Raw genomic sequence first — 24,811 nt, 5'->3', positions numbered from 1 at the left:
CATTTAGTAACGTCCCGAAGGCCATGACAAAACACAGTGCAAAGACGAGGCTTTGCGCTTAATGCCACTTACAAAAATAGATAGAATTCATTCATATTAGTGGAATCACATTACAAAACATCAGTTACTTTTCCTCACCACCATCAACTTTTAGAATTTGAGGGAAGGACAAAACATGACACTGGTGCAGGAAAGGAGCACTTTGGTAAAAGATTAGCTATAATTTTATTGAATAGTGGAGCAGGTATCAGGAGCTGAATGCCAAATTCTGTTTCTATTTCTTATGTTATCTTCTGAAATGCAAAAAAAATTAGAACAAAATTAAAGTAAGAACCGTTACATTTTGAAGGCAATTTGTTAATCATGACAGCATCTCATCTTCCATCTGGGTCCTTAGGACATGATAATGAATTTGATAAATTCAGAACCCCCTGCCCCTTTAATCATGGTCATAGAGCCATACAGCAGGGAAAAGACCTGCTTGAAGGATTGTTTAAACTGCACAAGACAACAGTTTACGAATAAAGCTGGATTTATTTGTACAGTTGTTTGCATCAAAATCATCAGTCTGGACCATCAGTCATGACAAGTTAACAAGGAACATGGCATAAATTGTACACAGCAAATATCGGCTGTGTTAGGAATCCATGACTGATTTCAAAATAGAATAGCGATTTGCAATAGTGATAGGGGCATCAATAACATTTGTGTATAGGTATACATGGGTGGTATAAATTAAATAGCGGAGGTGAGGGGTTGACAAATTGGGAGTATAAGGATGGAGTTAAAGGGGAAGAGAGTACAGGAAAAGTTGCGATAGACACCCGAATTAATGGGACAGAAAGTTCAAGAAGGGATAAGAGAGTAAGGTCAAGAGAAATAGGAAATAGGAGAGGGGAGGTGAATACCGAATTAAGAGTGTTCTGTATGAATGCACGAAGTACAAGAAATAAAGTGGATGAGTTTGAGGCTTAGTTAGAAATTGGTAAGTATGATGTTGTGGGAATTACAGAGACATGGCTGCAAGAGGATCAGAGCTGGGAACTGAATATTCTGGGGTACATGTCCAATCAAAAAGACAGACATGTGGGCAGAGGGGGTGGGGTGGCTCTGTTGGTAAGGAATGAAATTCAGTCTCTTGCGAGGGACGACATAGAATCAGAAGATGTAGAGTCATTGTGGATAGAACTGAGAAATTGTAAAGGTAAGAAGACACTAATGGGAGTTATCTACAGGCCCCCCAAACAGTAGCCTGGATATAGGGTTCAAGTTGCATCAGGAGTTAAAATTGGCATGTAGCAAAGGTAATGCTACGGTGATTATGGGAGATTTAAATGTGCAGGTAGACTGGGAAAATCAGGTTGGTACTGGACTCCAAGAAAGGGAGTTTATAGAGTGCCTCCGAGATGGATTCTTAGAGCAGCTTGTACTGGAGCCTACCAGGGAGAAGGCAATTCTGGAGTTAGGGTTGTGTAATGAACCGGATTTGTTAAGGGAACTCAAGGTAAAGGAACCATTAGGAGGTAGTGACAATAATATGATAAGTTTTAATCTGCAATTTGAGGGGGAGAAGGTAAAATCTCAGTATTGCAGTTGAACAATGGAGGCATGAGGGAGGACCTGGCCAAAGTTGACTGGAAAGGGATCCGAGCATGGATGACGGTAGAACAGCAATGCAGGTATTTCTGGGAATAATCCAAAAGATGCAGGATCATTTCATTCCAAAGAGGAAGAAAGATTCTAAGGGGAGTAAGAGGCATCCGTGGCTGACAAGGGAAGTCAAGGACAGTATAAAAAGAAAAAAGACGTATAACATAGTAAAGATGAGCGGGAAGCCAAAAGATTGGGAAACCTTTAAAGATCAACAGAAGGCAACTAAAAAGGCAATACGGGGGAGAAAAGATGAAGTATGAAGGTAAGCTAGCCAAGAATATAAAAGAGGATAGTAAAAGCTTCTTTAGGTTTGTGAAGAGGAAAAAATTAGATAACAGATAACAGCAAAAACAGGTGAATTTATTATGGGGAACAAAGAAATGGCAGACGAGTTGAAACATAGGTACTTTGATTCTGTCTTCACTAAGGAAGACACAAACAATCTCCCAGATGTACTCGGGGACAGAGGACCAAGGGTGACGGAGAAACGACATAAAATTCACATTAGTTAGGAAATGGTTTTGGGTAGACTGATGGGATTGAAGGCTGATAAATCCCCAGGGACTGATGGTCTGCATCCCAGGGTACTCAAGGCAGTGGCTCCAGAAATCATGGACATATTGGTGATCATTTTCCAATGTTCTATAAATTCTGGATCAGTTCCTGTGAATTGAAAGGTAGCTAATGTTCTCCCACTTTTTAAGGAGGGAGAGAGAAAGTAGGGAATTATAGACCAGTTAGCCTGACATTGGTGGTGGGGAGGATGCTGGAGTTGATTATTAAAGATGTAAAAGCGGCACATTTGGATAACAGTAACAGGATCGGTCCATGTCAGGATGAATTTACGAAGGGGAAATCATGCTTGACTAATCTTGTGGAATTATTTGAGGATGTGACCAGTAAAATGGACACGGGAGAGCCAGTGGATGTAGTGCACCTGGACTTTCAGAAAGCCTTTGACAAGGTCCCACAAAGAAGATTAGTGGGCAAAATTAGAGCACATGGTATTGGGGGTATGGTATTGACATGGATAGAAAATTGCTGACCCGCTGAGTTACTCCAGCATTTTGTGAATAAATCAATTTGTACCAGCATCTGCAGTTATTTTCTTATACTACTGGATAGAAAATTGGTTGGCAGAGAGGAAACAAAGAGTAGGGATTAACTGGTCCCTTTCAGAATGGCAGGCAGTGACTAGAGGGGTGCCGCAAGGCTCGGTGCTGGGACTGCAGCTATTTACAATATACATTAAGGATTTAGATGAAGGAATTAAAAGTAACAGCCGATTTGCAGATGAGACAAAGCTGGGTGGCAGTGTGAACTGTGAAGAGGATGCTGTGAGATGCAGGGTGACTTGGATGAGGTTGGGTGAGTGGGCAAAAGCATGGCAGATGCAGTATAATGTGGACAAATGTGAGGTTATCCACTTTGGTGGCAAGAACAAGGCGGCAGAATATTATCTGAATGGCGTTAGGTTAGGAAAAGGGGAAGTACAATGAGACCTGGGTGTCCTTGTACATCAGTCACTGAAAGTAAGCATGCAGTTACAAAGGCTAATGGCATGTTGGCCGTTATAATGAGAGGAGTTGAGTATAGGAGCAAAGAGGTCCTTCTGCAGTTGTACAGGGCCCTGATGAGACCACACCTGGAGTATTGTGTGCAGTTTTGGTCTCCGAATTTGAGGAAGGCCATTCTTACTATTGAGGGAGTGCAGCATAGGTTCATAAGGTTAATTCCAGGGATGGCGGGCCAATCGTATAATGAAAGAATGGAGCGACTGGGCTTATATTCTATAATTTAGAAGGATGAGAGGGGATCTTGTAGAAATATATAAAATTAAGGGATTGGACACGCTAGATGTAGGAAACATAATCCTTTTTTGGGGTTGTAAAAAGTATTCTTTTGCCATTCGTCTGCCATTTCCTTGTTTCCCATAACAAATTCACCTGTTACTGTCTTCAAGGGACCCACATTAGTCTATGTATCTCTGTATAACATATAACCTCAAAATTATCTGGTTAAGGGATCTTGGTCATCACTCTTGCCGTACGTGGCAAAGTTTAACTATAAAGGGGTCCTAAAAGGACTTCTGTTCTTTTGAATAATTTAAATATTTTGTAGAATTAAATCTTTAAAAATGTAGTTCAATATCTTATTTTGCATTTGTTTTAGATAAATGATAACAATGGATGAGGAAAAAAGACAGGAAGGTGGTAGGGTAGATGACTGGAGGATGGGAGAGCAGATGAAAGAGGATGTAAAGCACGCCATTTTATTATTGACAGCATTTGGTGGTTATCTAATGAAATACCAGACCCCAGCTAGCTTAGATGCAGGAAAAATGTCTAAGATGCTGTCTTAGAATTTGAGAGCCAATAACTTCAACCAACAGGATATATGGAAATAACCACAAATGACTATAGTGCAAATATTTTAAAAAAAATTATCCTTAATTAGCCTGACATCAGTGTTGGGGAAGATGCTGGAGTTAATTCTAAAAGAAGAAATTGCGGAATACTTGGATTGCGGTAACAGGATCGTTCCGAGTCAGCATGGATTTATGAAGGGGAAATCATGCTCGACTAATCTTCTGGAATTTTTTGAAGATGTCACTAGGAAAATGGACAAGGGAGAGCCAGTGGATGTAGCGCACCTGAACTTTTAGGAAGCCTTTGATAAGGTCCCACATAGAAGATTAGTGGGCAAGATTAGAGCACATGGTATTGGGGGTAGGGTACTGACATGGATAGAAAATTGGTTGGAAGACAAGAAACAGAGTAGGGATTAACGGGTCACTTTCAGAATGGCAGGCAGTGACTAGTGGGGTACCGCAAGGCTCGGTGCTGGGACCGCAGCTATTTACAATATACATTAATGACTTGGATGAAAGGATTAAAAGTAACATTAGCAAATTTGCAGATGACACAAAGCTGGGTGGCAGTGTGAACTGTGAGGAGGATGCTATGAGGATGCAGGGTAACTTGGACAGGTTGTGTGAGTGGGCAGATGAATGGCAGATGCAGTTTAATGTGGATAAATGTGAGGTTATCCACTTTGGTGGAAAGAACAGGAAGCAGATTATTATCTGAATGGCGTCAAGTTAGGAAATGGGGAAGTACAAAGAGATCTGGGTGTCCTTGTTCACCAGTCACTTAAAGTTAGCATGCAGATACAGCAGGCAGTGAAGAAAGCTAATGGCATGTTGGCCTTTATGACAAGAGGAGTTGAGTATAGGAGCAAAGAGGTCCTTCTGCAGTTGTACAGGGCCCTAGTGAGACCGTACCTGAGTACTGTGTGCAGTTTTGGTCTCCAAATTTGAGGAAGGATATTCTTGCTATTGAAGGTGTGCAGAGTAGGTTCACTAGGTTAATTCCTGGAATGGCGGGACTGTCGTATGTTGAAACACTGGAGCGACTCGGCTTGTATACGCTGGAATTTAGAAGGACGAGAGGGGATCTTATTGAAACATAAAAGATTAAGGGATTGGACACATTAGAGGCAGGAAACATGTTCCCAATGTTGGGGGAATCCAGAACCAGGGGCCACAGTTTAAGAGTAAGGGGTAGGCCATTTAGAACGGAGATGAGGAAAAACTATTTCAGTCAGAGAGTTGTAAATCTGTGGAATTCTCTGCCTCAGAAGGCAGTGGAGGCCAATTCTCTGTATGCTTTCAAGAGAGAGGTAGATAGAGCTCTTTAAGATAGCGGAGTCAGGGAGTATGGGGAGAAGGCAGGAACGGGGTACTGATTGTGAATGATCAGCCATGATCACATTGAATGTGCTGGCTCGAAGGGCTGAATGGCCTACTCCTGCACCTATTGTCTAATAGGATGCCCCATAACCAATTGACAAGAAAACAGAAACAGCTTTAGCCATGAGCAACAAAATCACAGATCAGCTATGATATTTAATATTTACTTCATCATTTGTGAAGACAAGTAGTTCAAAGATCATAGGGAGCGGGTTACAATGCATTTCACACCTAGCTACATTTCATTCATTGTGGTTTCTCTTATCCTACATCATGAGTGTTTCCTGGCTTGTAGTTTTGATATGTATCTCTTTTAACTCGTGTCTTTGTCTTATCTGACTCAATGTGGCCTATGTTGGTCTCTATTTATTTGCAAAACTATTTTAAAATGTCTCACGGTCAGATCATGTTCACTGTTTACACTATATATCTGTGCATTTTTACACTACTGGCACACAATAATGTGACAAATGGGGTCAAATTTCAAATTCCTTCAAAAAAGTTGACAAGCACTTTATTGGGTTCATGACTAACATAGTATCAACAAAAAATATAAGAAAAGATAGCATATTGATGGCAAGTTTCCGAAAACGGCATCAGAATACACAAATACATTTTGTGTAACGGTTGTCGCGTGGTGTCCACCAGTGACGTGGTTGGCACAGTAAGTGCACGTATTTCTTATTCCTTTCTATGTTTATGAATACCACATGGAACAATAAAATTGCAAACGCCGTTTCCACTTCATTCACCTGATCATTTAGTATAAAAAATAAAGTGGATGAGCTTGAGGCTCAGTTAGTCATGGGCAAGTATGATGTTGTAGGGATCACTGAGACATGGCTACAAGAGGACCAGGGCTGGGAACTGAATATTCAGGGGTACACAACGTATAGAAAAGACAGACAGGTGGGCAGAGGGGGTGGGGTTGCTCTGATGGTAAGGAATGATATTCATTCCCTTGCAAGGGGTGACATAGAATCAGGAGATGTTGAATCAGTATGGATAGAAATGAGAAATTGTAAGGGTAAAAAGACCCTAATGGGAGTTATCTATAGGCCCCCAAACAGTAGCCTCGACATAGGGTGCAAGTTGAATCAGGAGATAAAATTGGCATGTCAAAAATGTAATGCTACGGTGGTTATGGGAGATTTCAACATGCAGGTAGACTGGGAAAATCAGGTTTGTAGAGTGCCTTCGAGATGGATTCTTAGAACAGCTTGTACTGGAGCCTACCAGGGAGAAGGCAATTCTGGATTTAGTGTTGTGTAATGATCCTGATCTGATAAGGGGACTAGAGGTAAAAGAGCCATTAGGAGGCAGTGATCACAACATGATAAGTTTTACTCTGCAAATGGAAAGGCAGAAGGGAAAATCGGAAGTGTCGGTATTACAGTATAGCAAAGGGGATTACAGAGGCATGAGGCAGGAGCTGGCCAAAATTGACTGGAAGGAGGCCCTAGCAGGGAAGACGGTAGAACAGCAATGGCAGGTATTCCTGGGAATAATGCAGAGGTTGCAGGATCAATTTATTCCAAAGAGGTGGAAAGACTCTAAGGGGAGTAAGAGACACCTGTGGCTGACAAGGGAAGTCAGGGACAGCATAAAAATTAAGGAGAGGAAGTATAACATAGCAAAGAAGAGTGGGAAGACAGAGGATTGGGACTCTTTTAAAGAGCAACAAAAGTTAACTAAAAAGGCAATACGGGGAGAAAAGATGAGGTACGAGGGTAAACTAGCCAATAATATAAAGGAGGATAGCAAAAGTTTTTTTAGGTACGTGAAGAGGAAAAAAATAGTCAAGGCAAATGTGGGTCCCTTGAAGACAGAAGCAGGGGAATTTATTATGGGGAACAAAGAAATGGCAGACGAGTTAAACCGTTACTTTGGATCTGTCTTCACTGAGGAAGATACACACAATCTCCCAAATGTTCTAGGGGCCGGAGAACCTAGGGTGATGGAGGAACTGAAGGAAATCCACATTAGGCAGGAAATGGTTTTGGGTAGACTGATGGGACTGAAGGCTGATAAATCCCCAGGGCCTGATGGTCTGCATCCCAGGGTACTTAAGGAGGTGGCTCTAGAAATAGTGGAAGCATTGGAGATCATTTTTCAATGTTCTATAGATTCAGGATCAGTTCCTGTGGATTGGAGGAGAGCAAATGTTATCCCACTTTTTAAGAAAGGAGGGAGAGAGAAAACGGGTAATTATAGACCAGTTAGTCTGACATCAGTGGTGGGGAAGATGCTGGAGTCAATTATAAAAGACGAAATTGCTGAGCATTTGGATAGCAGTAACGGGATCATTCCGAGTCAGCATGGATTTACGAAGGGGAAATCATGCTTGACAAATCTACTGGAATTTTTTGAGGATGTAACTAGGAAAATTGACAAGGGAGAGTCAGTGGATGTGGTGTACCTCGACTTTCAGAAAGCCTTCGACAAGGTCCCACATAGGAGATTAGTGGGCAAAATTAGGGCACATGGTATTGGGGGTAGGGTACTGACATGGATAGAAAATTGGTTGACAGACAGAAAGCAAAGAGTGGGGATAAATGGGTCCCTTTCGGAATGGCAGGCAGTGATCAGTGGGGTACCGCAAGGTTCGGTGCTGGGACCCCAGCTATTTACGATATACATTAATGACTTAGACGAAGGGATTAAAAGTACCATTAGCAAATTTGCAGATGATACTAAGTTGGGGGGTAGTGTGAATTGTGAGGAAGATGCAATAAGGCTGCAGGGTGACTTGGACAGGTTGTGTGAGTGGGCGGATACATGGCAGATGCAGTTTAATGTGGATAAGTGCGAGGTTATTCACTTTGGAAGTAAGAATAGAAAGGCAGATTATTATCTGAATGGTGTCAAGTTAGGAGGAGGGGGAGTTCAACGAGATCTGGGTGTCCTAGTGCATCAGTCAATGAAAGGAAGCATGCAGGTACAGCAGGCAGTGAAGAAAGCCATGGAATGTTGGCCTTCGTAACAAGAGGAGTTGAGTATAGGAGCAAAGAGGTCCTTCTACAGTTGTACCGGGCCCTGGTGAGACCGCACCTGGAGTACTGTGTGCAGTTTTGGTCTCCAAATTTGAGGAAGGATATTCTTGCTATGGAGGGCGTGCAGCGTAGGTTCACTAGGTTAATTCCCGGAATGGCGGGACTGTCGTATGTTGAAAGGCTGGAGCGATTGGGCTTGTATACACTGCAATTTAGAAGGATGAGGGGGATCTTATTGAAACATATAAGATATTAGGGGATTGGACACATTAGAGGCAGATAACATGTTCCCAATGTTGGGGGAGTCCAGAACAAGGGGCCACAGTTTAAGAATAAGGGGTAGGCCATTTAGAACGGAGATGAGGAAGAACTTTTTCAGTCAGAGGGTGGTGAAGGTGTGGAATTCTCTGCCTCAGAAGGCAGTGGAGGCCAGTTCGTTGGATGCTTTCAAGAGAGAGCTGGATAGAGCTTTTAAGGATAGCGGAGTGAGGGGGTATGGGGAGAAGGCAGGAACGGGGTACTGATTGAGAGTGATCAGCCATGATCGCATTGAATGGCGGTGCTGGCTCGAAGGGCTGAATGGCCTACTCCTGCACCTATTGTCTATTGTCTATTGTCTAATACTGCATCCATCTGAGTGGACACCGCGACACGCAAGAAAAACATGCTTTACAACACATTGTATCTTTGGCTTCATTTGTAAGTAAAGGCAAATTTCATTGGCACAACTTTGCTCCTCATGTTGATAAACAGCAATAAAAGTTTCCAAAGGTGATGGAAAGACCGGGTGCTGAACGCTCCCTTATACCTGCATTAAAGAGGCAATTAAACACACCTGAGCAATTACAAACACTTGTGAAGCCATGTGTCCCAAACATTATGGTGCCCTGAAATGGGGGGGGGGGCATGTATAAACATGGATCAGTGACATTTCACAGTGCTGGAGTAACTCAGCAGGTCAGGCAGCATCTCTGGAGAACATGGATAGGTGACGCATCACAGAGTGCTGGAGTAACTCAGCGGGTCAGGCAGCATCTCTGAAGAACATGGATAGGTGACGTTTCAGAGTGCTGGATTAACTCAGCGGGCCAGGCAGCATCTCTGGAGAACATGGATCGGTGACGTTTCACAGAGTACTGGAGTAGCTCAGCGGGTCAGGCAGCATCTCTGAAGAACATGGATAGGTGACGTTTCAGAGTGCTGGATTAACTCAGCGGGCCAGGCAGCATCTCTGGAGAACGTGGATAGGTGACGTTTCACAGAGTACTGGAGTAGCTCGGCGGCTCGGGCAGCATCTCAAGAGGACATGGATTGGTGATGTTACGTGGGGTGCTGGAGTGGCTTGGCGGGTCGGGCAGTGTCCCTGGAGAGCATGGGTAGGTGATGCTTCACAGAGTGCTGGATTGGCTCGGCGGGTCGGGCAGCGTCTCTTAGGGACGTGGATGGGTGACGTTTCACAGAGTGCTGGAGTGGCTCGGCGGATCGGGCAGTGTCTCTGGAGAGTATGGATGGGTGGTGTTTCACGGAGTGCGGAGTGGCTCAGCGGGCGTCTCTGGAGGGCGTGGACGGGTAACGTTTCGGATCGGGACCCTTTTTCAGACATTTCCGTTGCTGCTCAGATGAGTCCAGACCCGAGGTGTCACCTGTCCACGTCCTCCTGGGAGGCTACCTGACCCGCTGGGTTGCTCTGGCGCTCTCTGGGGCGTCGCCTGTCCGTGTCCTCCTGGGTGGCTCCTGACCCGCTGAGTTACTCCAGCACTTTGCGTCTATCATCGGTTTAAACCAGCATCTGCAGTTCCTTCCTACAGACTTTAGTTTCTATTGCACTCTTCAGCCCGTTCTAAAATGCTTTATAGCCAAGGGTGTATTTCTCAGCTGTGGTAATAGCTGCATTGTAGCACCTCATTGTAAAGTACTTCACAGACCTTCACTATACAGCAATGGGATAACAGAGCAGATAATCTGTCTTTGTTTGTAAACCAGCATCCGCAGGTCCTTGTTTCTGCAACATAAATTAAATTGGGAGATTATAGCCGGTAAATAATTTAGCTATAAATAATAGGTGACAAGTCTGGTCCGGAGAAGGTTCTCGACCTGAAGCGCTGCCTATCCATGTCCTTCAGAGATGTCAGTGTTTTAATGTCATCTGGGTAATATTTTGAGTTGAGACCCTTCTTCAGTCTGAAGAAAAGTCTGAAATAAATTACCGTCGTATTTGATACATACATATAATAAAAATACCTTGTTCTTCAGACTGTTGTTGTGACCTACTTGAAGGAATATCATATTCAGGGACTGCAGGAGAAAGTTTATATTAACATAGTATTCACACAGACACTGTAACAGCTTTGTAGCTGACAGGGGTCTGATGTTTTTTATCTCGTCACGGTCATTGTGGAGCTTCCGGAAGTTGACACGAAGGAATGAAGTTAGCGACTTGGTCCATACAAAAGGTAAACAAGAAACAGTGTGCTGCCAAATTGAAGATTGGCTCAGTTTCAGTTTTGATGACCAAATTATGCCCCAATTTTTTTAAAATTGACTTTAAAAAGTCGGAAAATATATCATTAATGGTCGTTGTGTTTTTGACACCGCGATGTTTTTGATATATTAAATGAATGAATAAATGAATAAGTTTATTGGCCAAGTATGCAGATACAAGGAGTGTGCCTTGGTGCTCCGCTCACAAATGACAACACAAACATACAGTTAACAATTAAGAATAAAGCATAAACACATCAAAACAATAAGGATACACCATTACGGTCTAAACATGTGGGTGAAAATAAATCAGAGCAAAAAAGAGACTACAGACTTTGGTTATTACCAGACATGTTACTGTATTTTTCTCCTGGTATTGATGAAGATATTTCCCTAGATCATTATCAAAACATATGTATGAGGGGCCATATGAAGTTTATTTATGAATTAAATATTCATGACTAAATGTGGCAGTGTTTTTATGTCACATTTTTGGTGTCCAAAATGGTGGTAAACAATAACGATTTGTCTGCCATTAAAAATGTTTTTGACTTTCGGTCTTGCAGTTATCTAATTTATATCTGTTATTTATAAGGTTTCACATGATGGGCAGATTTTTGTTAAAAACAGTGTATTGATGTAAAAACCTGAATAATAATCTTGTTTCTCAAAATCTCTCCAGTATTGTAAAAATACACATAAACACCTTGAAATCCATCCGTATTGAAGGATGAGATTTTGCCCATTGCAATTTCAATTGTATTTCATACAAATACTGTGGTGCATTTTAAGAACCAATTACATCAAGTGGTTGCAGTCTGAGTAAACAATGCGCAGCAACTATTCTGATCAATAACAATCTTTATTTCAAGACAGGTGTTCTAACAATTCCTATTGCTGATGAAAAGGAGACAGGGGATCTAGAATATCGATATAGCAGAAATAAGCTGAAGGCTCATAGTTCCTTTTTAAGAATGGTTATCAATAACTATAGCTATATGTCTGTTTATCTATCTGTCTCAACTACCTAACAATCTTAAACTTTCTCTGGAGATGGAATGGTTCCTGTCAAATTGTACTGGCTTCCAGGTGGGACATATACAAAATAAGGATACAATCTGAAATGTCAGTCACACACAAGACACCAGCAATCCAACAATGAAAAAAAAGACATGGAAAAAGTAATGTTTTGTTTTACCTGATTCCATTTCTGCTTGTACGTAGGATCCCTGACAGAGGATAAATATTTTTGAATCTGCTCAACCACGCCCTGATAGTATACCAATGCAGAATCATAATTTCCCAATAAGGCAAATTCTCTGCCCAACTTCACGTTTTCACTTATTTCAAGAAGACTCATTTTCATTGCATTCTAGAAAAACAATAAGTAGTTTTTAAAACATTAGGAAATATAACTTTTGAAAAATACAGAATATATCTTGAATATTTTTCCTTGCTATACCCCAACCAGGCTTTAAATACAACAAGTAGTTTTTCTAATTCAGCCATCCTTCCTTTGGGACCTTAATGAATATCACACACCATTACAACATTATAATTCCCAAGAGATCTTGCATCAAGATTTTATCCAGCTGAACTAAGTGGACAAGAGTGATTTCATAATATTATTCATAATAACATGGAGTTCCCTTATTGTCCCATTTAAGATAGACTAAAAACAAATACAAATGAATTTATTTTTACAAACTCTATTTGTGGAGCTTTTCAGCAGAATGCAATTGTTTTCAAATTCACTTGAAATCTTGCGAAATTTAGGTTAAATAGTATGATGTTATGCCAGATCACCTTTAGTAATTGTTTCCTTATTAATTTCTCTGTATACTCCGTTTTATTCTAATTGAGTTATTTTCCCTTATGCGTTATTTATTACGCGAAATGTAATTTTCTTCTCTTTCTCCTTTCAAATGTGTTCAAATATACCCTATGCCTGTTGAACAATAAAATATTAGGTGAGGCAGATGGGGGTAATATGAGTGGACAGTGATCAAGGCTGAAGGAGATACTTCGAAAAGACAAAGGAACGCAAATGGTGAAATCTGATACGGAAGGTGAAGAGTAAAATAGGGAACCAGAGGGAGAGGTGTGGGTAGTTGGAGAGGGGAAGAAAAATGGGGGATCCGGAGTAGGGAGGGGTGGATGACGAGTAGATGGCGGTGGTGGATGGGACAAGAACAAGGTGATGGGATGGGGCAAGGCGAGCGGAAAGAAAGTTGTGCATGGGGAGTGACGGTGAAGAGCTGTATAGGAAAGGAAACGGAGGGTACCTGAAATCGGAGAATTCAATGTTTAGGATGCTGGATTATAGGTTGTAGTCTGGCCCTCCACAAGAACGAGGCAGATGGAAACTGGAAATACAGTACCTTGTATCCTGCTTTGGTAGTCTCCAACCCAAGGCATGACTATTGTATTCTCCAATTTCAGGTACCCATCCCAACCCATGTCCTTCTCAACTACCCAGCTCCCCCCCCATCTTCCCACAAACACCTTTCTTTCCACTCCACTCAGTCCTTTTCAATCCCCTATAACACAAGCCCCCCCAGTACAGGAAAAAACCCTCCCAGTCCAGGAAAAATTCTTGAGAATCTTTTCTGCACCCTCTATAGCGTAAGCACATCCATGCCGTATTGTGCCGACCACAACTCCACACAATACTCCATATGGCTTAGGCAATGATTTGTACAACTACAGTATAACATAATGTCCCAATGCCTGAACCCAATGTCTTGGTTGCTGACATACCATAAGCCTTCTTCACCACTTTGTCTACCCATGCCTCCACTTTCAAAAACCTACATACTTGTGTATGTCTTGGCCTGGTTTAACTTCCTAAAATGCATTCACACTTGTCTGCTTTAAATTCCATCAGCAAACCCCTTGCCCACTATATCAGTTGATCAAAATCAAGATCTTGCTGTAACCTAGACAATCTTCTTTACCATCCATTCAACCACCAGTCTGGGTATCATCTGCAAACACACTAATCATGCCATCTACAATTTCTTCCAAACCATTATATATGACGAACAGTAAAATATCCAGTAGTGATCCTTGCAGCATACCACTGGTTATAGGTCTCCAATTTGAAAATCAACCCTCCACTACCACTGGTTCCTGTCTTTAGACATTACAGATACAGTGTGGAAACAGGCCCTTCAGCCCAACTGACCAACGACCATTTGTACATTAGCACTATCCTACAAACAAGGGACAATTTACAAATGCCAATAGGTCTACAAACCAGCATGTCTTTGGAGTGTGGGAGGAAACCGGAGGACCCAGAGAATGCACACGAGGTTACAAGGACCATGTATAAACTCTGTACAGACAGAACCTGTAGTCAGGATCGAACCCGGGTCTCTGGTGCTGTAAGGCAGCAACTCTATCGCTGTGGCACTGTGCTGTCCTAAAAGAAACTGTCACAAACCTAATTTTGTACCCATCTCATGCTGGAAACCATGCAATCTAACCTTCTGGAAGTCTACCATGAGAGTCCGCATCAAAAGCCTTGCTAAAGTATATATAGACATTATCCACCACCCTGCGCATGCCACTTCTTTTCGTCACCTCCTCAAAAAGACAAAGTCTAGTTCAGATTTCCCATGAACAAGGTTAGCAGACAAAAATTAGAGGTTCATTTTAGCCTGTTAAGAGATTGATTTCTAGGTGGAAATGTTGCTCTAAATGATTTACTATGTATGACTTGGACACATATGCTGCAGAACAACATGCAAGTGTGCAGATAGTACACAGATCTACATGTATTATGTTTATAATACCTAGATCTTTATGAGTATTGAGTATCTGCATCATATTATTCTTAGCATGTTGAGAGATGGAGATTAACTGCAAACTGATGTTATAACTTAGATAAGCGTAGGATTTTGTATTTGGGCAGGGAACATACACAGTCAAATACACTAGGGAAAAAATATTAAAGATGGACAAATTAAACATTCCAATGTAAATAGCTCTGAATGGTATGAAATATAACTGTGCAATGATTGGGAATATCTCTGTGCATTAATAAATAAAGCTTTGTTCTTCATTTAAAAGAAATATTTCATTTTTTTCTACTTTAAAGAACATAAGGAATCGCTAAAGCGAATTGCTCGTTTAGCTGAGGTGGTTAGAATAATGAGAGGACATCTCATTGGAATGAACATTTGAAACAGAGTTGATTATTATCCCTGACTGATGTGCTTAAAACCAGGGATCGCAGGACAGGGTAAAGATTGAGTTATTCAGAACAGATTTCAGAAGTTTGTTTGTCAACAAGTTGGTGAGTCTTTGAAATTCACTACCCAAGAGGATGTTTGGTTGCCAATTATATTCAAGACAGGTTTTTAGCTGTTAATATAAAAGTTACTGAATAGCAGAGCATCTGCAAAGATTTTTAGGTATGTAAAGAGGAAAAAAATAGTCAAGGCAAACGTGGGTCCCTTGAAGACAGAAGCGGGGGAATTTATTATGGGAAACAAGGAAATGGCAGACGAGTTGAACCGGCACTTTGGATCTCTCTTCACTAAGGAAGATACAAGCAATCTCCCAGATGTTCTAGTGGCCAGAGATCTTAGGATGACGGAGGAACTGAAGGAAATCCACATTAAGCAGGAAATGGTGTTGGGTAGACTGATGGGACTGAAGGCTGATAAATCCCCAGGGCCTGATGGTCTGCACCCCAGAGTACTTAAGGAGGTGGCGCTAGAAATTGTGGACGCCATTGGTGATCATTTTCCAATGTTCTATAGATTCAGGATCAGTTTCTGTGGATTGGAAGGTAGCTAATGTTGTCGCACTTTTTAAGAAAGGAGGGAGAGAGAAAACGGGAAATTATAGACCAGTTAGTCTGACATCAGTGGTGGGGAAGATGCTGGAGTCAATTATAAAAGACGAAATTGCGGAGCATTTGGATAGTAGTAACAGGATTGTTCCGAGTCAGCATGGATTTACGAAGGGGAAATCATGCTTGACTAATCTTCTGGAATTCTTTGAGGATGTAACCAGGAAAATTGACAGGGGAGAGCCGGTGGATGTGGTGTACCTTGACTTTCAGAAAGCCTTTGACAAGGATCCACATAGGAGATTAGTGGGCAAAATTAGAGCACATGGTATTGGAGGTAGGGTACTGACATGGATAGAAAATTGGTTGGCAGACAGAGAGCAAAGAGTGGGGATAAATGGGTCCCTTTCAGAATAGCAGGCAGTAACTAGTGGGGTACCGCAAGGCTCGGTGCTGGGACCGCAGCTATTTACAATATACATTAATGACTTGGATGAAGGGATTAAAAGTACCATTAGCAAATTTGCAGATGATACAAAGCTGGGTGGTAGTGTGAACTGTGAGGAAGATGCTATGAGGTTGCAGGGTAACTTGGACAGGTTGTGTGAGTGGGCGGATGCATGGCAGATGCAGTTTAATGTGAATAAGTGTGTGGTTATCCACTTTGGTGGTAAGAATAGGAAGGCAGAGTATTATCTGAATGGTGTCAAGTTAGGAACAGGGGACGTACAACGAGATCTGGGTGTCCTAGTGCATCAGTCACTGAAAGGAAGCATGCAGGTACAGCAGGCAGTGAAGAATGCCAATGGAATGTTGGCCTTCATAACAAGAGGAGTTGAGTATAGGAGCAAAGAGGTCCTTCTGCAGTTGTACAGGGCCCTAGTGAGACCGCAACTGGAGTACTGTGTGCAGTTTTGGTCTCCAAATTTGAGGAAGGATATTCTTGCTATTGAGGGCGTGCAGCGTAGGTTTACTAGGTTAATTCCCGGAATGGCGGGACTATCATATGTTGAAAGACTGGAGCGACTAGGCTTGTATACACGGGAATTTAGAAGGATGAGAGGAGATCTTATCGAAACATATAATATTATTAAGGGGTTGGACACCATAGAGGCAGGAAATATGTTCCCAATGTTGGGGGAAGTCCAGAACAAGGGGCCACAGTTTAAGAATAAGGGGTAGGCCATTTAGAACTGAGATGAGGAAAATCTTTTTCAGTCAGAGAGTTGTGAATCTGTGGAATTCTCTGCCTCAGAAGGCAGTGGAGGCCAATTCTCTGAATGCATTCAAGAGAGAGCTGGATAGAGCTCTTAAGGATAGCGATGTCAGGGGGTATGGGGAGAAGGCAGGAACGGGGTACTGATTGAGAATGATCAGCCATGATCACATTGAATGGCTGTGCTGGCTCGAAGGGCCAAATGGCCTCTTCCTGCACCTATTGTCTATTAACTTGTCCAGTATATACTGCTTCTAGTTCAGATTTCCAGTACAGGTATCGACAATATTTTTATTTTTGATAGGGTGGAACAGCTCACTGCTGCTTGTTCTTTATGACAGTTATTCATATATAAACTGAGAATAAGACAGTTCATGTTTCATCATTGCATTATACCTTGATGTGAATCACTTTTATTCACCTTTCCCCTTCACACAGATTGTTATTCATCTGCCTTTAGCATAGTTTCAGCCAGCTCCACAATTACTGTCATTCAATCTTTTGCGATCTCCACCCTACCACAGACCTTCCCCTTTGTTCTCCCTACCTGTCCCCCTTTTCTCTGCAACTTAAAACTTTTCGCCGGTTCCATTGTTTTCAAAAGCTAGTGTTTCATTCAACATAAACTTCCGACTGGCACAATCTAGGCCAAGGGAAGCATTTCAGTTTGGGGAAGCCAAGATTCTATTCAAAGATTTGAAGAGGGACTGCAGGCCAAGGTCCTGCTGCCACAAGACATTGTCTAAACCAGGTGTAAACATTGAAGGACTACGCCAGGTGTAGAAGCCTCTCAAATATTTGAACGTTGTATTGTCAAAGGGGGCCACGAGTGGCAATAGTACCTTGGATATAGAAATGTGCTAACATGACCAATGCAAGGACCCGACAACATTCTCAATGTTACAGACATAAGGAGAGCAACTTTTTAAAATGTATTCCTTTATATTTTTATGATTAAAAGGTATTGTCGGTCCGAGTATTTCCCAATATTATTTGTTTCTATATCAGATTTCTATTCCAGATATTTGTAATATTTCCTCTTTGGCAAGATTGAGCATTAACAATCGAATCCTAGGTATTTAAAAAAAAATCCGTGGAATACACTGACACATAATCAGAACAGAATCAGAAAGAAGGTACCAAAGAAAGTTTTATAAATGTGAACAAATACATTTTTTAAAGTTCTGCAGCAAGGTGGGAGCATACAAACAGTTAAAAAGTAGAGAAATAGGGGGACTGAAGAGCAGCGAGCACACGGAGTTCAACACACACCCCCCATTTATTTAACTCATTTACCAAATTAGAGAACCCACTTTTTTTTGTACCTTCTTTGCGGGATTTCGCCAAGGGCCTTTAGGGTGTAAACGGTTAAATACAACTCAGCAACGTGATGGGCAGCGCGTTAGATGGACGCACAGCGTGGTTTCGCGGAGTTGCCAATGATGGCAGGCAGTTGGGTGACTCTTCCAGGCCTAGATCAGGGCAGCCAACATGCACTTCTTCGTAACAAGCCGGCCACACCAAGAAACAGGTCCACCGAATAACTTAAATATTACTGTTCCCGCATCTGCAGTTCCATGCGGCTGTGATTTAAATACTGCTGGTGGTGGCGGCGGCGGCGGCGGCAGCGATGCCGACTACCCGGTTGCTGCTTTCACCGGCCGGCCTCAGCACTAACATCTCCCGAGTTCGCGCACTGCTCTGACGTCAGGTGGCGTGTGTCACCTGGCGGCCATTTTGCACTGGGTCATCGACAAAATGGCGGTGCTGCTGGAAACGACGCTCGGCGATCTGGTGGTTGATCTGTACACGGAGGAGCGGCCTCGGGGTCAGTAATATCTGTAGAAGGGTATTTAAAAAGGTGGAGTGACTCAGCGTGTCAGGCAGGATCTCTGAAGGAAAGGAATAGGCGACGGTTCGTGTCGAGATCCTGCTTCAGACGCGACCCTAAACGATACCCATTCCTTTTCCAGACTGAAGAAGGGTCTCGACCCGAAACGTCACCCATTCCTTCTCTCCAGAGATGCTGCCTGTCCCGCTGAGTTACTCCAGCATTTTGTGTCTACCTTCGTTTTAAACCAGCACCTGCAGTTTTTTTTCCTACCTATTCCTTTTCTCCAGAAATGCTGCCCGACCCGCTGTGTTACTCCAGCTTTTTGTGTCTATCTTCGGTTTAAACCAACATCTGCCGTTCCTTGGACTGGGAGTCCCCTTTGCCTTTTTGTAAGCCTTTTCAATGTAGTGAGCAAATAATTATATGTGCAAAAAATATGATCTTTTTTTGTAAAGTATTGAAATTTCTCGGGTATTAAGAAATAACGTATGCCTTTCTGACTTTACACACTACCCCTGGTAATTCTGACTTTACACACTACCCCTTCAAAAGGGCACATACAGCCAGTGAAGTTTAAGAAACGTCACCCATTCCTCTCCAGAGATGCTGCCTGTCCCGCTGAGTTACTCCAACATTTTGTGTCTACCTTCGGTGTAAACCAGCATCTGCAGATCCTTCCTACACAGTGAAGTTACACGGTGGCTATTGGTGTTCTGAAGGAACGAGCCAATTGATTTACACATAATGAGATGGCAAGAGACTGTAAGCTGAAAGTCTTGCTCGTTGATTAACAGTAATGTTCCACAAAGTGTTTGCCCAATTTATGGTTTATCACAGCCAAGCAGAGAAAATCATACTGTGAGCAAAAAAAAATTAAACCAAATTGAAAGTGGATTGTTGCTTTAGCTGGAATGGTTATATGAGACCCAGGACTCTGAGGAAGAAGGAGGTAAAGGGCAAAGTTTTTGAATGATTATAGAAGGGGAAAGCCATTTTTGTTAATTGAAGAATGAATGCGTATATTGCATTTTGAAAGGAGAGAAAATGTATCTGGGGGTGGCCTTGTGCTTGTGATGTTTGGTGGGGTGGGAGGACCCGTTGCTCCTCCCGTGCAGCAGGTGGCGCTGCACAGGACATAGGGAGATGTTTTGTACATAATTATCTTGGCTGTAGACAATAGACAATAGTGCAGAGTGTGTAGTCAGATTGTGGGGTTGCAGCCATTTTAGTTGTCTTGCTGCCAGCATTGAGTTAATGTAATAAAGACTTCTGTTGTACCTTGAAGACTCGCAAAGTTTCATACAGGCATAGAACAAGAACACGAAAGTGGTGTCGGGAACGGGAGACTTCGGATTGTGTCCAAAGACCCAGATAGCCTATTTTTTTGATTTTTTTTTAACATCGGCAATTTGATCGTTTCGATCCCGAGCGAGAAAGGTGGTGGTCGTATTTAATGCGAGCTGAGTTTTATTTTCAAAGTATGGGAATTACGACTGATCTGAGGAAGAAGGCTGTCTTGTGTTCATCAATGTCTCCAGAAACTTTTGCACTACTTCAAAATTTACTTACAGAAGAAGTAACTGAAGTTTCATATGCTGAAATCACAACGGCTGTGCAGCTGCATTACGAAGAAATTTTCTTGCAGCTCGCCTCGGTTTCTACCGGATGGTACACGGGATGGGAAAATCTATCACCGAATTTCTTGCTGAACTTCGCACCCAGGCAAAGGCATGTGATTTTAAAGCTCAATGCTGCGAAAAGTGCCAAGACAATGCATTGCGGGATAGACTGGTCATGGGCTGCAGGCACGCATTCATCCAGCAGGCGATTCTCAAGAAATAGGACGCCTCATTGAAGAATGTGCTGCAGTGTGCTAAGATGGCCGAGCTGCTAAGTAAAGAACTGCACAAAATGGCCGGCAATACAGCATCGAAGCTCCCTCAAGAGGTGCATACAGTTCGTCACACTCGTTCGCAATGCCAGAAACCATTTGATCGACCCAGAGCAAATCCGGAGAAGAAGGGGCAGTTTCAGAAGAGCCGTTCCCCTGTGGCGGGAGGATCGAAACCCTGCTACCGGTGCGGCTCGACTGCTCATCATCACCATGAGTGCCCGTATATCGAGTCCGTTTGTTACGCCTATAACCGAAAAGGCCATCTCCAGGCAGTGTGTCAATCTGTAGGAAAGCGGAGAAAGGGCAAGAAAGCACAAAATACAGTTGACCAAATCGCGGAGACCATTTCAATTGAAGTGCTCGGTGTGTCCACGATCACCGACAAGCCGAGGATTTTGCTGCGGGTCTCGAACGTTGATCTACAGTTCCAGGTGGACACTGGTGCAGCTGTGTTGCTAGTGGGTCAGGACATCTGGGAGAGGATCGGATCACTGAAACTGGCCAACATCCGCCTTTTTGGATACGGACGACAGGCCATTCCCACGAAAGGCAAATGCACTGTTGCCGTTTCCTGTAATGGTATGACACATGTTGCCGCTGATCGTCGTTGGCAAAAAAGGTACATCCCTGTGTGCCATCGACTGGATCCGTGCTTTCAAGCTTGACATGAAGGCCTTGATTTACGAAGGATCAACCATGGCATTGTCATCTACCACGGACTGCAACATGGTCAGCAAGTGTGAGAACAACCTGCAGAAGGTTCTTGACCAGTTTCCGGCCGTTTTCGCACCTGGACTCGGACATTGCACAAAGATGAAGACACAGCTCATACTCAAAGACGATGCCGTCCCTAAGTTCTTCAAACCAAGACCAGTTCCGTTCAGTCGGATGGACGCCGTCAACAAGGAACTCTGTCGTCTTGAAGAAATGGGAATTATCACCCATGTGGACCATTCAGAATGGGCCACACCCATAGTTTACGTTCAGAAACCTTGCAGCTAGGTGCGCATCTGTGGCGACTACAAAGTAACTGTAAACCTTCAATTGCACATTGATCAACACCCCATACCAAGAGTGGATGAGCTGTTTGTCAAGCTGCAAGGAGGACAGTACTTCTCCAAATTGGACATGTCCGATGCCTATCTCCAAGTGGAACTGGACGACGAGACAAAAAACCTGCTCGTGATCAACACGCACAAGGAACTGTTCAGATACAACCAATTGTCATTTGGACCGGCGCCGGCCATCTTCCAGAAACTGGTCGACAATCTGGGTGCCGGGATTCCGTATGTAGCTGCCTACCTGGATGGCATAATTGTCACCGGCCGGACAGAGGAAGAACACCTGCAGAACCTAAAACAGGTCCTCACGGCGCTGAACAACTATGGCATGAAGTTGTGAAGTTGCGCATGGACAAGTACGCATTCTTCCGAAAACAGGTCACTTATCTCGGACATGTGAACTCAGCAAGTGGTCTGAAGCCATCGGAAGAAAGAGTGGACGCCATTGTGAAATTGTCGACGCCTGAAAATGTGAGGCAGCTTGAAAGCTTCATTGGCAAGGTGAACTACTATGGCAAATTCATACCGGCATTTTCAACTTTATGCGCACCGTTGAACAACCTACGAAAACAGGATGTCGAATGGCACTGGTCCAAAGAGTGTGACCACGCATTCACCAGGTTGAAGGAGATGCTCACCCAAAAAACACTTTTGGTCCACTATGCCCCATCGAAGCCGATCTCGCTGGCCGCCCATGCATCGCCGTATGGTCTTGGAGCTGTAATCTCACAAACGGCGCCGAACGGCAAGGAAGAACCAATCGCATTCGCATCTAAAACGCTGACAACCGCTGAGAAAAACTACAGCCAAGTGGAGAAAGAAGCACTGGCGATCGTGTTTTGTGTCCAGAAGTTCCACCAATATTTGAGTGGGCGACATTTCCTGCTCATCACTGACCACAAGCCGCTGCTGACTATTGTTCAGCTGAACAAGGAATTCCGCTCATTCCAGAATGCGCGAACGGAAATCTCCTCAAAGGATGGCATTCTGCTCCGTGACTGTCGAGTGATCATTCCGACGGAACTGCGATCGCCAATTCTGAAAATGTTGCACAAGACACACATTGGAATTGTGCGAATGAAGGTGCTCGCCCGCATGCATGTGTGGTGGCCGAATATCGAGGCCGATATAGCCGGCCACTGCAAGGACTGCACACCATGTGCCGAAACAGCGCCGAATCCGCCGGAAAAGACCTCCCCATGGCCCGTCCCCGACCAACCATGTCAGCGAATCCACATAGATTTTGCCGGACCGTTCCTGAAGGACATGTGGCTGGTCGTCATGGACGCCCATTCAAAATGGCCACATGTTATCCAAATGAAGAAATATCCGACCACCGAAACAACCACTTCTGCGCTCGACGATTTGTTTGCCATTTGGGGATTGCCCTTAACAATTGTAAGCAACAATGGACCCCAATTTGCCTCGCAAATGTTCCGTGACTGGAGCAAACATCACTCAATCGTGCATCTGACATCAGCACCTTTTCATCCACCCTCAAATGGTGAGTCAGAACGGCTCATTGGCGTTTTCAAGCAAGCCATGAAACGTGCTGTAGAAATTGAAAAGAAATCAAAACAATTGGGTTTTTTAATCGAACCGTTCCAAACTGCACTACCGGTCGAATGCCAGCGGAGATGATGCTCGGACGTTAAGTGCGCTCTCCCCTATCAGTTTTGAACCCGATCCGTAACTCCAACATGGCGCGCACTCAGCCAACGAAGTTGAACAAGTCCAAATTCGACATTGGTGACTACGTATATTACCGCAATTATACGACCAATCGAAACAAATGGTGTGCTGGCAGGATCATGGATCACATTGAAACCAAAATGTACGCCAACAAGGACAAGAAGGACAGTGCCGACGGCATGATGATCAATTCCTCCAGAGAAGACTGCGCAGGGCCTGGCCAGAACCAAGCAGCCGGACACCCCGGTGCCGAATTGTGTGGACACTGGAGTGCCTGATTTGCCCCTCCCCTGGCTTGACGAAGTTCCGCCAGACGAACTCCCTGCTGATCTGCCTGTGGTCCCTCGTCGATCGACACGTTGCAATCGTGGTATTCCCCCAAGGTGACTCATTCAGGAATAGAGACATTCAAACTGGAAAGGGGGAGTGTGATGTTTGGTGGACTGTGTGGGGTGGGAGGACCTGTTGTTACTCCCGTGCAGCAGGTGGCGCTGCACAGGACAAAGAGAGATGTTTTGTACATGGTTATCTTGGCTGTACACGGTGTGGAGTGTACAGTCAGATTGTGGGGTTGCAGCCATTTTAGTTGTCTTGCTGCCAGCATTGAGTTAATGTAATAAAGACTTCTGTTGTACCTTGAAGACTCGCAAAGTTTCATACAGGCATAGAACAAGAACACGAAAGTGCTGATACTGGAAAATGGTGGAGAATGATCAATTGAGGAGAATGAAGTTAGTGGAAAGGAGTAATTTTGTTACAGTTCTGAGAAGCGCCAATAGAAATGATGCAATGCAAGATAATCCCCCATTGAGCAACAAGGCATATCAAACGCTTCATTGTAGAAGACTTTGATAGAAGAAATTGGATGGGAAACTGGTAGAGAAACCAGGAGACTGAGTGAAATGGAGTCCTTGCAGGAAGTAGAGTAAATGCAGTAAAGTGGGTATTTGTGGGGCTAGTGTCAATATTTGTTGTTAACCTATGTCCAGAAATAGAGATAAAGAGATGTGCCAAATAAGTGAAGCTGAGCAAGAATGGAAATTAACAGCAAAGTTTGAAATTATCTGGATCAAGGTGAAATCCTTTTATTTTTCATCTGCTTTAAGAAGTAGATAAGATTTTGCTTTAAATAGCTCCTCACATGGAAAATGTGTCTTGAGTGCAGAGAAAAATACAGGTCAATGCTAATCAGCAAAATGAGATTGGGCAAAAGCACAATCAAAGAAAAGAGTTTGATAAAACATCAGTGTTTGTTACAAAAATAAAGTTGAATTTTGCTTTTTATTTGCAGCCTGCTTGAATTTTCTGAAGCTTTGTAAAATCAAGTATTATAACTACTGTCTCATCCACAATGTTCAGGTGAGTTTTCATTAGTTTGCAGTTGTAAACCTTGTCAATTTGATCAGAAATATAAAAAAGCAAGGGAAAGTTATTT

At 43.2% G+C, this 24,811-nt stretch overlaps 2 protein-coding genes across 3 annotated transcripts in view; one reads left to right on the top strand and one right to left on the bottom strand.

Moving 5' to 3' along the window:
• LOC144593458 (katanin p60 ATPase-containing subunit A1-like) overlaps positions 1 to 18,574 on the bottom strand; it is a 41,027-nt gene extending 22,453 nt beyond the window's left edge. For both annotated transcript variants that reach the window (XM_078399059.1, XM_078399060.1), the window contains exons 1-2: positions 18,221 to 18,574; positions 12,077 to 12,250 (exon numbers count right to left, since the gene is read on the bottom strand). In XM_078399059.1, coding sequence (XP_078255185.1) covers positions 12,077 to 12,244 — 168 coding nt within the window. In that variant the 5' untranslated portion in view covers positions 12,245 to 12,250; positions 18,221 to 18,574. The remainder of the gene's footprint in view (positions 1 to 12,076; positions 12,251 to 18,220) is intronic.
• Position 18,575: 1 nt separating this feature from the next.
• Positions 18,576 to 24,811, top strand: part of ppil4 (peptidylprolyl isomerase (cyclophilin)-like 4) — a 30,134-nt gene continuing 23,898 nt past the window's right edge. The window contains exons 1-2 of the mRNA XM_078399061.1: positions 18,576 to 18,723; positions 24,668 to 24,735. Of these exons, the coding sequence (XP_078255187.1) occupies positions 18,654 to 18,723; positions 24,668 to 24,735 (138 nt within the window). The 5' untranslated portion in view covers positions 18,576 to 18,653. The remainder of the gene's footprint in view (positions 18,724 to 24,667; positions 24,736 to 24,811) is intronic.

This window comes from Rhinoraja longicauda, chromosome 5, assembly GCF_053455715.1.
Source record: "Rhinoraja longicauda isolate Sanriku21f chromosome 5, sRhiLon1.1, whole genome shotgun sequence".
NCBI classification, from domain to species: Eukaryota; Metazoa; Chordata; class Chondrichthyes; order Rajiformes; family Arhynchobatidae; genus Rhinoraja; species Rhinoraja longicauda.
Note: the sequence above shows the minus strand (reverse complement) of the source record. Positions and strands in the feature narration are given on the sequence as shown.